General features: G+C 37.8%; 1 protein-coding gene and 1 pseudogene across 6 annotated transcripts in view; both read left to right on the forward strand.

Moving 5' to 3' along the window:
* The window catches only part of ARHGAP44 (Rho GTPase activating protein 44), a 176390-nt gene that overhangs the window by 92445 nt on the left and 68150 nt on the right, over positions 1 to 15795 (forward strand). For all 6 annotated transcript variants that reach the window (XM_025044357.1, XM_025044355.1, XM_015586683.2 and 3 more), the window contains 3 exons: positions 4170 to 4209; positions 4602 to 4706; positions 13026 to 13102. In XM_025044357.1, the coding sequence (XP_024900125.1) occupies positions 13062 to 13102 (41 nt within the window). In that variant the 5' untranslated portion in view covers positions 4170 to 4209; positions 4602 to 4706; positions 13026 to 13061. The remainder of the gene's footprint in view (positions 1 to 4169; positions 4210 to 4601; positions 4707 to 13025; positions 13103 to 15795) is intronic.
* On the forward strand, positions 13597 to 13692 carry LOC112477053 (annotated as a pseudogene).

Consider the following 15795-nt stretch of genomic DNA (forward strand, 5'->3'; position numbering starts at 1 on the left):
TGTAAATAGGAACATTTTTATTAGTTCTTTTCAGATCTCTATTTTTGTTTTGTTTTTTTTTTCCTTTTTTTTGCTTTATTGCACTGATGCAAACCTCCAGCATTGTGTAGAATGAGTGTTGAATGCAGACATTCTTGCCTTGATCCCTGTCTTGGTGGGGAAAGCATCAAGGCTTTCACCATTAAGTATAATGTTAACTGTAGGTTTTTTTGTTTTTTTTTTCCAGATGTTATTTATCAAGTTGAGGAAGTCCCCTTCTACATTTTATGAGAGTTTTTTTTTTTTTTAACAAGAATGGGTGCTGAATTTTCTCAAATGGTTTTTCTACATTGATTGACATGATCATGTTTTTTTATTTCTTTAGTCTTTATTAATATAATGAATTACATTGCTTAATTTTCACATCCCTGGAATAATATCCCTAGAATAAACCTAACTTGGTCGTGGTGAATAATTCTTTTTATATATTGTTGAATTGCATTTTGCAATGTTTTCTTAAGGATTTTGCATCTATTTTCATGAAGAATATTGGTTTTAAAAACTTTTCTTCATCTGGTTTTGGTATCAGAGAAATACTAGTTTCATAAAATGAATTGAGAAGTGTTCCCTCCTCTTCTACATTCTGGAAAAGAATATGTAAAATTGGTGTTAATTATCTTTAAACGTTTGTTGGAATTCTCTTGGAAGCCTTCTGGGTCTGAAGATTTCTTTTTTGAGACTTTTAACAATACAAGTTCAATTTCTTAATAGTTACAGGGCTATTTAAATTATTTTATATTTGGTATATTGTGGTCATTTACATATTTTAAGTAATTAGTCCATTTCATGTAAGTTGTCAAATTTACATATGCATAGCTGTTCAATGATATCTTTTTTTTTTTGAAATTTACAGGGTTTTATAGTGGTATTTACTGTTTCATTTCTATTATTAGTAATTTCTATCTTTTTTTCTTTCTATTTGTACTAGAGGTTTTTTCAGCTGTACTTATCTTTTTAAAAAGCCAGTTCTTTTTTACTGATTTTCTCTGTTATTATTATTTTTTTGTTTTAAGTTAATTTATTTCTGCCCTTTATGATTTCCTTCCTTTTGTTTGGTTTGGACTTATTTTTGGTCTTTTTTTTTTTTAGTTATAGTAAGAACTTATATTTTCCATTTGAGAATATTTCTCTTTTCTTATGTATGGATCTAGTGCTATAAATTTTCCTCCCAGCATTACTTTGGCTGTGTCTAGTATTTTGATATATCGCATTTCATTTTTTTACTTCAGTATTTTTTTTTATTTCCCTTGAGATTTTCTTGTTTTTCCATGGATTATTTAGAAGTGTTTTGTTTAGTGTCCAAGTGTTTGGATATTTTCTTCTTATCTTTTTGTTATCGATAAGAGAATACACTGCATATGATTTCAGTTCTTTCAAATTAGTTGAGGTTTATTTTATGAACCCACGTGTTTTCTATATTGATGTATGTACTGGAAAAGAGTATATTCTGCTAGTGTTAAGTGGAGTGTTCTATAAATGTTAATTAAATTCTATTGGAATTTTGTTCTCATATATGAGCCGATCTTTTGTCGAAAGAGGGGATGTTGAAATATCCAGCTATAATTGTGGATTTCTCTATTTTTCCTTTCAGTTTTCTCAGTTTTTTTTTTCTCGCATGTTTTTCAGCTTTGTTGTTTATTGCAAACACATTTCAGATCAGTATATCTTCTTGGTGAATTGACTCTTTTATCATTATATTATGGTCCTCTCTGTCTCTGGTCATTTTCTTTGTGTCAATGTCTGTTTTATCTGATATTAGTACAGCTACTTCTGCTTTCTTTGATTAATGTTTGCATGATGTCTTCTTATCCTTTCAACCTACCTATTTGTAGGTTTATGTCTTTTGCCAAATTTGGAAAGGTTTTCAGCCATTATTTCTTTGAGTATTTTTTCAGCATGACCTTCTTTATCCTCTTTTTCGGAGACTGTGATAACATAAATATCTAATCTTTTATTATAGTCTTTTAGGTCCCTGAAACTTTGTTTTTGTTTGTTTGTTTGGGCTGTTTTTTCCCTGCTGTTTAGGAAATTTTTATTGTACTTTCTTTCAGTTCACTGATTCTTGCCTTCACTCCCTACAATTTGCATTTGAACTCATTCTCTGGAATTTTAAAATTTAGATTATTGCATCTTTTTTGGCTCTAAAATTTTCACTTCATTCTTTTTTATGCCTTCTTTTATGAGACTTTATTTTTTATTTGTTTCAAGCATGTTCATAATTGCTCATTGAAGCATTTTTGTAATGAAAACTTTAAAGTCTGTCAGAGAATGCTAACATTGCTGTCATCCTACCGTTGACATGTATTCTCTTTTTTTATTCAATCTGAGGTTTTTCTGTTTTTTAGCATAATGAGTAATTTTTTATTGAAGCCTGGGTTGTGAGTATTATATTATGAGGCTCTGGATCATATTTAAACTTTCTCTTTTACCTGGCTTTCTCTAAAGCCAGCAGGGGAAGGTAGAATTCTGCTTTGTTACTGCCAGGTGGGAGTAGAAGATCCCATCCCCCACTCAGCCTTCCTTGTCCCTGCTCCCCCAAGAGTGCTCTTCGTTACTGCTGGGTGGGAGTGGGAATTCTGGCTTCCCAATAGGCCTTCATTCATTCCTCCCTGGCTGTGAAGGGTAGGAGCACCTCATTTCTGCTCCCCACTTGGCTTCCATTAATACCATGGAAGAGGGTGGCCTTGTTACCACTGGGGTATAGTAAAAGTTCTGACCTTTACGGGGCCTCCTGTAACACCACCACCATGGGGAGGAAGAGGGATGCTTTGCTACTACCAGGTGAGGATAGATGTCTAGGCTACCCATGTGGCTTCCATTGTCACTGCCTAGCAGTGATAAATGTCCCAGCTCTATACTCATTCTTCTCTGACACTTCTACCCTGGCCTGGGTGAGTGGGGTGGTTTGAGTGCCTTGTTATACCCTAGCAAGGGTATACCTCATTACTCCCTGCTCCCCACTCAGCCTTTGCTGGTGTGGGTGGGCTAGGAAAACAGTTATTTCTGTAGTGTTTGGCTGGAGTGAGCAGTTATTGTCTGTAAATGTTCTATGTTGCTAGGCTGCCCCTTTCCTGATCCTTTGGCTACAGAGACCAGGCTTTCATTGAGTTGTTTTGTCTGCACCCATTGGTATTCCAGGTCGCAGTCAAGTCTGGAATATCTGAAGCAAAAAAATCTGGTGGTCTCCAGCCAGTCCACTTTCTTCTCACCTTGTATTTTTCTTAGTTTGTTCTATACATAATGTCACAGGGTTTTGTTTGTACTTAATGAAAAGAATATGCTTACTCCATATTCTCAGAAGCAGAAATCCTCTCACTGAGTTTTTAATATATCATTTGTTCTTCCATATTTTATACATATTACAATCTTTGATAATTCTAGTCATTGAGGTCCTTTGGGCTCTATATATGTCGTTTCTTTTTTCGATATACTCCTAGTCTCAATGATTTGTTTTTCACGTGAACTTGTAGTTTGTGTGTTGGGGGGCGGTGGTTGTGAGAGTGTGAGAATGAGGAGAGAGAATACACCTGTGTGAAAGAAATCACTGACTGAATCTTATCCCTGGAATCCCAAGGCAATAAGTTGAGAAAGCTTTGCTCCAAAGATTTACATTCTCCTCTGATGTGAGGCCAGGGTCTTAACAGGTTGGGACTACTTCAGCCAGAGTCCAAGCTTTTTCCCTGAACATGTTAATCTCAGGTTCAAGCCCCTCACTTCCTGGTGGGCCTGACACTGGTTGCCAGATCTTAGTGTTGACATTTGCATTTGTCACCAGGACTCTCTCTGTTTGCAGTTTTTCTTTTTGGGGTTTAAGAGGAGGAACCTAATTAATTGGAACCTAATTAAAAAAATGTCTGGGGACAAAAGAAGTGTGTTTGTTATCCTTCATATAGGTTCCAGTCTGTAGCAGCAGACTCTTCAGAGTATCTTGTTTGCTGGTTATTTAAGGTTTCTGGTTAATTCAGTATTGTCCGTATTTTCTCTTGTTAGAAATTTTTGCTCCTAATGTCTCTGTTTTCCTAATCTGTTCATAAACGAAGAGTAGAGAGTAAGTATGAGACTATGTTCCTAGAATGAGACTGTTCCCCTGCCTTTTTTTTTAACTGGATGTTTCTAATTTTTCTCTGTAGGGCAGAAAAGACTGAAGTTCTGAGTGAAGACCTTCTTCAGGTAAGTTTGTTGTTGGCCCTTAGTTGATAGACACCAGAGATTTCTTTCACTTTAAAACCAAGCCATTCGTAATGTTATTTAAACTGCTTAGTTGTTCCTTATACAATTTATTTAAAGACACACTTTATTCCTCACAATTGTACCTTGTGTTTTGAATAATGGTTTGGGAAGATTTCTTGGGAGACATTTAAAGCCATTTCATTACATGGTTAGCAGAGAATCCCAGAGTCTGTGAGCACTCCCCATCCTAGAACTCCAGCATTGATGTCTCCCCAGCAGTCCCTGACTCTGCAGAAACATGGGTCAGACTCTTTTCCCATTATTGTCCAGACGTACAACCCATTCCTGACCTTGTTTTCACCCAGTGACTCCCCCCACTGCTCTGTCTGTAGGTGGAGAAGCGCCTGGAGCTGGTGAAGCAAGTTTCACACAGCACGCACAAGAAGCTCACTGCATGTCTCCAGGGCCAGCAAGGGGCAGAAGCCGACAAGCGCTCTGTAAGTGCCCTCCTAGTCCTGGGCAGTTTAAAACTTGCCTACTCCTGGGGCCTTGTTTAGTGTGTCTGTTTATACAGCCATTGCTATGTTTGAGAATCTCCCTACAGTGTGGCAGCCCTTCCCACCTCTTTCTGCCCTTGAACCCTGCCTGAAGCATCCCCACCCTCACCAGGCAAGGTATTGTTCCTCTCCTTGTCCTCCCCCAGCTGGGGCAACCCAGAGGCTCACAAAGGTGTTCTCGAGAGCTCACCTTTAGGGAAACTTTAACCTTGATCTTACCATGCTTCAGTTCATTCAGATTCCATTTGCCACAATAGCACCTTAAGATCTCATGGAAAAAATTATACTGTGGTTTTAGAGGTTACCCGTGACCTCTAAAGGCCCTTGAAAATTGTTTTTGCTATAATGAAACAATAAAGAGAACCTTTTAAATGTACTCTAATGTCTTTGTATATAACCTGCGTTAGTAATAACAGACATTCCACAATGTGATTTCATTGGACAGTCCTTGGTGTAAACGGTCATTGCAGGATTACTTTGCTATTGACCTTCCACACCCTGACCTCCATCAAAGATTAAAATATTTTCCTAGATGTTCTCTTGGCTTTATAACAGAAGATATGCAATCTAGGAGGTTTCTTTTTCTCTCCTTTCTTGAGTCTATAATCCACATGTTTGGTGTCTGTTAGACTTTTTTCTGATCCGGAGTTACTGTTGACTTTTCACTTCCTGATGGTCTCCCAGAGCACCCCGCCCAACCTTATGTTGGCTTCATTTCTATTAACTGTCATGTAACATGCCCTGATTCTTCATCGTATCTCATACTGCAGTATAAGAATCTACTTTGCATGGTCTATCAATCATTCCATTTTCTTCCCAGCTCTGGTTTCATCTTTCTTAATATTTCAGAAAAACTTACATGTGGTAGAAATAAAATGTTCACAGCTTTGAAAAATGTCTTTGGGACTAATTCTGCATCTATCAGGAATTTCAGCAAGGGGAACTCGAGCAGTCTAAAGGGAGAGTTTACAAAGTTGCTTCAGACATAAAACCCTTTAATCAGAGAAATCTCTAATACTAATATGGGACTCTAGGAGCTGTTCTGGGTAGGGTTGCACAGCCAGGCCTGCCTGAGACCCACCTCCTTTCTTTTGTTTCAAGAAGTACTATTTTTGAAATAACTGATATATAGTATAGTAGGTTTTGGTATCGAGTACCGTCTGAATGTTACCACCGGCACTTGAAACTGGTCTTTTCTGTTGATTACTATTAGCATTATTTTTCCTGAGACAGGGTAAAGTAACCTAGATTTGTAGAGTTTTAATTGGATTGAGAGTCTTGCAAATTATATCAGTTAGGAAGCGTTTGGCTCCCTGAGTATTCTAAAAAACAGCATATTCATATAAAATTTGAGTTATAGCAAGGGCAGCAGGTCAGGGGATGATTGACACTGGAAAGGAAGGTTGTTAACTTACATTTTCCTGGGAGAGTGGGGGAGATGTGGAGCGGGCATGCCATACTACATATGGCCACATGGGGAAGCACCAGGGTCAGTCAGAAGACAGAGCGAGGAAAATATGGCAGGAGCCTTTATCGTGGTTTCCAAGGGGAAGGAACAGGTGAGTCAGGGTGAGCAGGCTTAGGATTGGCTAATTTGAGTAATTTCTGCAGGCTGTGGCACACAGGGGCTATCCTTAGTTGTTTGGAACCTTTTCCTGGGTGAGCAGGGCAGATGGATGGAGGCCTGTAGTGTGTAAACTCCATAAAGGAGTTGGTTGTGGTGTGGGCTTTGAGTTGATTGGTTTGCATTTGAAAGGCACACTCATGGGAGAGTCAGCTATTATCTCTAGGAATTGGCCAACCCTGGCAGGGGCAGTTCTTCCAGGGTTAGCAAGGCCCCAGATGTCAAAGTTTCACAATATAAAAAATAAAAGATAGTTAATTTAATACACCGATTAATAGTGATTTCAGCAAAAAGGTACTTTCTATCTCACTTAACAAGATATCTGAAGTAGCCAGTCCTAAGGTTTGTTCATCAGTTATGTTTCAGAATTTCTGCAATGGGCAGGCTTCCCCTTATAGTCATAATGTAGCTGCTGCAGCTCCAGGCATCACATCCTCACATAACCACAACAAATGCAGGAAGTGTGAGGGTGGAGAGAAAATGAATTATCTTTGCATGCTCTTTTCATTTTTATCAGGGAAGGAAAAAAATGTTACCCAGAAGAATCTCTTTTATGTCTCCCTACATGCAAGGGAAGCTGAGAGATGAATATGTGTCTGTTCCCTATCACTGATACCTGAGCTACATGGGATCTTGTCTTTCCCATCACTGCTATTTTCTTAATGTCTAGAACAGGGCCTACCATGGGGTAGACAATGTTAAAAATAGATTTGTGTCATAAATGGATAACCCATGAGTATTTTAGGCATGGAATTTGCCTAACACATCAGCAAACCAGTCAGCAAACTCAGTCAGTTCAAGGGCCAAGCCGGATTCCTGGATGTGATGGACCAGCCCAGCTAACCCCAGACCCCCATTCTTCCTTTCTTTTGTGGCTTTAACCCTTCTGCATCAGGGAACACCCCCCACCCCTGCATCTTGGGTACCAGACCTCATGGGACCAGACCCCTTGGGACCACATGGTACAATGGGACCTCTGTCGTACATTCTGATTGGGGGATGAGTGTTGCTATTTAATTACTAATATTATTGAATGCCTAGAGGAGGCTGGGCCAGTCTCATGAGGACCCCTCCTGAGGTCCTGTGGCCCTGCAGAGCCTGACAGTAAAGTTTTGTTCTAGCTACTTGTGTCCGCTAAAAAAAAAATTTCCTATTCTATACAGAGACAATTTAATATGATGGTTCTGAGTTTAAGCTCTGAGATCCCACTATCCTAGGTTGAAATCTAGCTCTACTGCTTCCTAATTTTGCCTGACCTTGGGTGAGTTGGTTACCCCTCTAATGCCTTCATTTCTTTATTTGGAAAGTGGTAATGATAATAATGAATTCCTACTCAGTAATGTGTTTTAGAGTTCAGTGAGATAATGAATGTAATTGCCTAGCACAATACATAACATAAATAAATATTAAAGAAATATAATCTGCTGCTGTTATTATATCTTCACTGTTAGACTGAAATGACCATTGAGAACTACTGAGCCTTGAGCAGCAAGGCTGGGCTGTGTCTTTTGGGGTGTGAACCACAGAAGAATTGGTTGGGCTTGGAATTAGAGAATAGTAGATACTGATGGAGGATGGAAGGGAGAGAGGGGTTGGGGAGAGAGGGAGGGAGGTAGGGAGGGAGAGAGAGTGTGTGTTTGGCGAACAGAATGGATATTAGAATAGACTTTTTGTCTGAGTCATCCCCCAAACTGTGTTGCTTATGCCCAAGATAATTTTAGAGAGAACAGTCATCTCAGACAAGTCAGATTGACTACTTCTAAACCCTAGAACATTCTGTCTTTCCTTCCCTTAATTCTTAAGTTTCTATCAGCACTCTAGAATCAGGAAAAGTTTATTTCAATCGCCTCTTTTGACTTGGAAAATCACTGGCCAGACTGCGGATTGCTGAATAAGGACTTTTTACGTGGGCACTAATATTCACCTGCGTATTCAGTTACTCTCAGCCTAGATTCTTGTCGGTACAGGTAAACGAACTTCAGAGGCTGTTCTAGATTTGTGGGCACTTTAAGACTCAATATCCTTACAGGTGAGGTGGGTAGGGATGAGCAGAGTGTGGGAACAGAGCAAATAATATCTCAGTTGTAAACAGTCATTAGGTTCAATAGGATCAGCACAGTGTTCCACATCCACTGAGCCCTCAGTTTTTCTTGTCTCAGATAATTTCTTTTGAAATAGAAAAAATTTGCAGTCTGTTGTGGGTTGCAGTCTACTAACTTCTTCTTTTCTACTACCTTTGATTATAGTATGTCCCATCCCTTTTTAACATAAAGGTATATCACCTTAATCCATTTTTTCCTTCCTCTTTTTTTGGTGGCTTCCTTCTAATTTCTTGATTTTTAAAACATCTACACAAATAAACTCTCTTTATTAACTTTCACTGAGGTTTTACCCAGTTAACACTCAACTCCCATCCCTGGAATCTAAGTACTCATTTTCTCCTTAATGCCTCTCCTAGAAGTGAATTCTTCCTTATGAGAGTCACCCGTGCCACAAGCACAGGCCCTGGATCATGACAGTTACACCATCAGTAGAGGACTTAAATAAATTTTGTCATCTTCATTCAATGGTCCATGTAGCCATTAGGAAAAAAAAGAACAAGGTTGCTCTGAATGTCATGGTAGGAAATGACCTGAAAGAGATCTCTAGATGAAAAGGAAAACAAGGCATAGAGCGGTGTATATAGTAGGCTCACATTTGTGGGGGGACATGTGTCTATTAAAAATGGGTACACACACACACATATAAGTGGATCTGCTGAGAATATTTATGAGAGCATACACAGAAAAACTGATTACTATCATGGTCTCTGGTGAGGGGAACCCGGTGGCTGAGAATTAAGAATAGGAGGGAGACTTTTTGCTGTAAACTGTCTAGCACCTTTTGAGTTTTGTGCCATATGAATGTATTTCGTACTCACTAATTAATTTGTTGTAGATAGATATGATAGAGAATGAGAAAGAAATGGAGAAAGAGCATTCTCCTTGATAAAATCTTAAGAATTAAAAGGCAGTTGAAACAAGAATAATTTTCTCATTTTGTGGTACTTTGACACATAATACTACCCTTTTTGATACCTTAGAGCATCTCAGAATCATTACTGAGGATAACTGAAAAATAATGTTGCCTCCCTGGCTCAGGAGGAGGGCCCCTACACTTGTACCATTTCAGGCTGGTTTTCCAGCATGGATTTTGGAGGACAGATACTTGGCTGTCCCATCCCATCCTCCTCCAGGATGCCGATCAGCCCTGTGGTCCTCAGAGGCCGTTCTTGTTATGTTGATCTTGATCTTCACTTATTTACTCAGCAGCGGGAACAGTTTCTGCTTTACTCACTGACAGGGCTAATTGAACTAACCCTTTTCCATATTTGGAAAAACTGTACTTATTGACTGGTAGATATATTTCCCTAAAAGATGTCAACTTCTGGGCTATTAGAAGTTCCCTTCAGTCTTATAGGCAAGATCCTCTCTTACCTTGCTTCCTTGTCAAATTCTGAAGAAGGACTCGGAAAAGCCATAGTCCTGCCCTAAAGCCGAGTCATGGGGCTCCGTGTGCTCGGTATAAAACAAATGGGCTTTTCATGTGAACTGACCAATTCAGTGGGGGCGGGGGCAGGGACACCTCATTGGTTGGTTATTAGACTATTTTAGGAATTTGCAGGTTGAAGACCTTTCCATAGGCCACGTTTCTCAACCTAGGTACCCTTTATGTTTTGGGCTGGGTAATTTGTTATTTCAAGGGACTGTTCTGTGCATTGTAGGATGTTTAGCAGAAACTTTAGCCTTTACTCACTAGATGCTAGTATTGTTCCTCACACTGTGACAACCAAAAATGTCTCCAGACATTGCTAAATGTCCCTGGGGGAACAAAATAACCCCTGATTAAGAAATACCTTAAACCATGCTCTCTCTGTGAGCGTTAATAATTATACCTGTTCAATTCTTTTTCTTTACTTTTTTTTTAACCACTTCAGACATATTTTTTTCTAAAAAGTGCTTTAAATAACTTTTTTTTAATAGGCGAGGTGAGAGTAGATGCTCTCCTAAGATACTGTTTCCTGTGCCTTTAATTAAGTCTCTGGGAACTTGTACCTAATAGCTTTGTAGGACAACCAGAAAGTGGTGTTTAAATTTGGATATTTAAATACTGAATTGCCTGGTCTAGTTTTTATCAAGAAGAATGTCTCATTTTATTTGAAATGATGGGGTAGTAAGTTTATCACCTGAGTAAAAGGCATATGACTTCAGTGGAGTGGACGTGTCTAAGGGCAGGGAGGAACTACATTTTAGACCCTTTGAAGGCCTTCTCCACACAAGTATATTCGGCTCTCTCCACTTTGACTTACCTCAAGAACCACTTGAACTTCCATATCACTCTTGGGGGTTGACCTCTCTCCTAAGCTCTTCCCGGAGAAACCTTAGAGGGTCCAGGTGGCCTGGAGATGTTCAAACCAGATTCCTAAGTTCTAGTGGATGGAGCTCTGAAAATCTGTCTCTGAGTTCATCCCTCTCTCAAGTCGCTCAGTTGTCTGTCTCAGGATTGGAGTTATTTTAATCTGATCGTGCTCTTCTTAAACAAGCCCTTCAGTGGTCCCCAAATGCCCTTGGAGTGAAACTCCAGCACCTGCCTCTGGCCAGCAAGGCCCACATGATCTCACCTCTGCCTTCTTCCTCCACCGCTTTCCCTGTCACGCACTGTGCTCCAGCCATGTTGACCTCCCTGGGAACCTTGAGCTGACCATGCTATTTCTCATCTCAGGGCCTTTACACTTGCAATTTTCTCTACCTAAGATGTTTTTTTCCAGATCTTCTTGAGGCGTGGCTGACTTGTTCTCTTACTTCAGATTGCATCTTAAATGTCACTCCTTCTAAGAGGTCCTCCTTCATCATGGCTTCATACCCCACAGCTGCTCACTCTACCCTTTATGCTGCTTTCTCTTTTCCACGGCACTTCTAGCTATTTGAAATGATCTCCTTCATAGTTTCTGTATTTATTATTTGTCCTCCTCCACTGGAATGTAAGTTTTGTGAGGGCAGTGTCTAATCTCATTTACCACAGATGTAGTACCTGGGTAGGCACTCCATAAATACTGGATTAGTAAGTAAATTATAACTGAAGCTCTCTGTGTAATAATGCTCTGGATTGGATGAAGTTCAATCACTTTCCATTTGAAGAGCTATCTGTGTATCAGTGTGGACCGGAAGACCTGAAGATATGCTAGCAGTTCTTAACCTTGTTTTGAGTGTGTGCTGGATAGTTTTGGCTCAGCAAGGAGAGGGCTTGTTGATAGTAAGGAGGGACTGGGTCATGTTACACTCCTGTAGTAATAACAGGCTTCTTGCTCCCTCCCTTCCTTCCTCCTTCCCCACATAACATAAAACTTACTAGTTTAACTATTTTAAATTGTACAATGCAGTGACATTTAATGCATTCACAATAGTGTGCAACTACCATCATCTAATTCCAGAACATTCTCATCACCCCAAAAGGAAACCTCATACTCATTAAGCAGTCACTCCTTGTTCCCCCTACCCCCAGCCCCTGGCAACCACTAACCTATGTTCCGTCCTTTAGGCTTTGTTTATTTAGGGCATTTCATATAAATAGAATCATACAATATATGCCCCTTTCTGTCTGGCTTATTTCACTTAACATGATGTTTTCAAAGTTCATCCATGTTGTAGCATGTATTAAGACTTCATTCCTTTTTATGGCTGGATAGTATTCCATTGTATAGATATGCCACATTTGTTTATCCATTCATCCATTTAAACAGTTGAGCTGTTTCCATCTTTTGGCTATTGTGAGTAGTGCTGCTATTCACATTTATGCACATGTTTTTCTTTGACCATCTGTTTTCAGTTATTGTGAGTTTATACCCAAGAGTGGAATTGCTAGGTCAAATGGCAGTTGTTTTAACTTACTGACATAGTGCCAAACTTTTCCACAGTGCTACACCATTGTACATTTTCACCAGCAGTGCAAGAAGGTTCCAGTGTTTCCATATACTTCCCAATACTTATTTTCTGATTTTTAAAAATATATATTATTAATATAGCCATCCTAGTGTGAGGTGGTATCTCACTGTAGCTTTGATATGGATTTCCCTAATGACTAATGATGATAAGTATATTTTCATGTGCTTCTTAGCTATTTTATATCTTCTTCGGAGTATGCCTTTATCTTGACGCTTACGTTCTTTGTACTGTAATTGTATGTGAACACTTTTTTCTTTCCTTCTTAACCATAAGTTGGCTCATTTATGAAATGAGGCTAATGTATTTCTCAGGTGAGAGATTAGTTTTGGGAAACTAAAGCATTGCTCTCATTTTGTTAAAAATTTTTGAAATTTTCTTTTCTTCTTGTTGCTATGCCACTTGTGTTAAAATGCAGTTTGTAAACCTTATTTTCCAAACTGACAAATTTAATTCAGTTTTAATTTTCTGAATTTCGACATCTCTGAGTCTAACCCATCATTAAATGCTATAAATTTTTAGGTTTTAAACATAAAGCCATTTTGTTTATTAGCTAATATAGTATCTAGGTGAGTATTTGACTTTTTGCTCTTTTAGAGTAAGCAGGTGACTGTTGAAAGTAGTTTTCATTACAACCTTTTTTTTTTTCCTTTTCAGAAAAAATTGCCTTTGACAACACTGGCTCAGTGTTTGATGGAAGGGTCAGCTATCCTGGGAGATGACACACTTCTTGGGTAAGGTGACACCACATGTGGGTTTGCTAACTCTAGGTAAGTCCCCATCTGTTAAAGGGGACTAGAACTGCTCAGGGAAGTACTGAGGACATCTTCAGTCTGGCCGAGGCCTGGGTGGAGAAGAAGAAAACATTATCAGTGAGAAATCAAAACTTCAGGCCCCAAAGTTATATTTACATTGTCTGTGCAGCAAGGCAACTCACAAGGGGAGAAATTATCATAAAACTGTTGAAGGACAGTTGAAATCCCTAAGGCTCCAGCAGAAGCAAATATGAATGTCAAATGTCAGAACTTATGGGATTCCCAGAAGAACAACCCTGGCTGATTTTGAGTTCACAAATAAAAACAAACCAAAAATAGAATCATCATGAGAGAGAATCCTCAGGCACAATCAGTGGGAGAATTTTTACCCTAAGAACTAAGATAATAAGACAGTATGAAATAAAATGTAATTATGTTTAAAATGAAATTTAAAAATTAAATAAAGACAGCGTTTGCTATGGCAGCACATATACTAACAATGGAATGATACATAGAAGGTTAGTATGGCCCCTGTGTAGGGATGAATTTGTGAAGCATTCCATATTTTTAAGAATAAAGTTTTAACTAGATTTATTGTGGTGATCATTTTGCAGTATGTACAAATATTGAATTATTGTGCTGTACACCTGAAATTAATATAACGCTGTATGTCAATTATGCTTCAATTTAAAAAATTAAGTAAGAACAAAATAATTTCTGACAGAAGACTCAGACAAAATAAAAAAAGAATAAGCAGAATTGAAGAAAATAAAACAATAGAAATTTTTAAAATTCAAGTTATACTTACTGTAACTTAAAAACTTAATTGGATGAGCATCATCTTGGCATTCTGGGTTTCCATGATGGGGATTTTTGTGATAAAGTTCTATTATCTGAACCAGCTTTCGCACATTGGAAAATGACCATCAGATTAATTTATTAACGCAAAAGTCCATTCAGTTACTCAATAAAACTTCACTAAGTGCAAAAAAAAGTAAATAAAAATTAAAAAATCAAAACTTAATTGAGATAAACTGAAAATTGCACTCAAATAGAGAATTGGTGGACTTGAAAGCATATCTGCAGTCACTCTCTAGAATGAATAGAATGAAATAAGGGTGTAGGCAGTATTAAATAGAGAGGCACAAAGGATAGAATACAAAACTATGTCTAGTAGTAGTTCCTGAAGAAGAAGATATGCAGAAGGGACGTTTATGGTTGAATTTTTCTTTTCTAGATTTGAAGAAAAACATGGTCTTTAGATTTAAGAAGCACAAAAAGTCCTGCTTGAGATGAACAAATAGAAATCATTCCTGGACACATCGTAGTAAAACCAATTATTAACCAAAAGAGAGAAATGTAAATTTAACTAGAGAAAAAGATAAATATAAAAGAGCAATTAGACTGATAAGAGACTCTTTATTCATCAGCCAAAATAAATGCCAGGAAATAACGGAGGAAAATCTTCAAGTATTGAGCCAAAATATATGAAAACTAGAGTCTACGATAAATTAAAGCATTATTCAAGAATAAAAGAATAATAAAGATATTTTCAGGCAAACATTTAGAGAATTTACTACTCATATATCCTCACTGAAAGAACTAGTTAGGTTCATTTGAAATAGAAAGAAAGGAATGAAATGTAAGTATCAGGATAGCATTTTTTTAAAAAAAGTGAATGTGGTATGGAAATGAAAAAAACTCTTTTCCCTCTACCCATTTTAGGTTCCTTTACTGTGGCTCTGCAAATTAAATTGTCAAAAGACAAATAAGAGAAAAGCATACAGATTTTATTACTGTGTACAGTGTGTACACATGGGAGAACTCAATGATTAATAACTCAAAGGGGTGGCTAGAACTTGAGCTTCTATACAATCTTAACAAAAGAACAATAATTTTTAAAGAAGTGGCAACACAAGGGAAAAGAAATTTGAGTTTCTGGGGTGACAAATTGTGGGAAGGCAAATATATGGGGGAATTATGGAACATAAAGGCTTACTTAGTAAGGTCTGCTATTCCTTTGGTGCCTTCTCTAGGTTTCTGAGAGTCTAGAACTGTCTCTGGTGATTAAATTTTGCCCATCCTGGTAGAGAGGGAAAAGGGGACACTTTTATAAATTTACGTCCTCCTTCTAGCCAATGGTGGGTGGGGTGGGCAGAAAGCTTATTTTGTATCCACTTCTTCTCAATTGTCTTCAGCTCAAAATAATCCTTATGCCATTGTGGCATATTTTGGGGTGACATATTCACCCTTCAGTGCAAAGAAATATAAATAACCATGAACTAAAAGTAGCAATATAATAATTAATTTGGGGGATGTTTACAGCAAAGTGAAACTAAAATATTGGAAAATAATAACATGAAACATTGAAAGAGGAATTAGTGTTTTACGTTTTTGTATTGAGAGGAAGATAAAGATATTACATTTAAATTTAAAGTAAATGTGCCTGTTAGAAAAATAAGAGTAACCACAAAAAGAATAGAAATAGAATGCATAACTTCAAAATTAGTAAAAGGATGAAAAGGGAAATAAATAAAATATAAAAAGGGACTAAAAGAAAAAAGCAAAGAAAAGCATAATGAATAGAACACAGAAAATGAAGGTAACAGCAGTTGCTGAATATATATCTGTAATCATAAGAGATGTAAATGGAATAAACTCAACTGTTCATA

The sequence above is a fragment of the Pteropus alecto genome, unplaced genomic scaffold (genome assembly GCF_000325575.1).
Source record: "Pteropus alecto unplaced genomic scaffold, ASM32557v1 scaffold52, whole genome shotgun sequence".
In the NCBI taxonomy this organism is placed as follows: domain Eukaryota; kingdom Metazoa; phylum Chordata; class Mammalia; order Chiroptera; family Pteropodidae; genus Pteropus; species Pteropus alecto.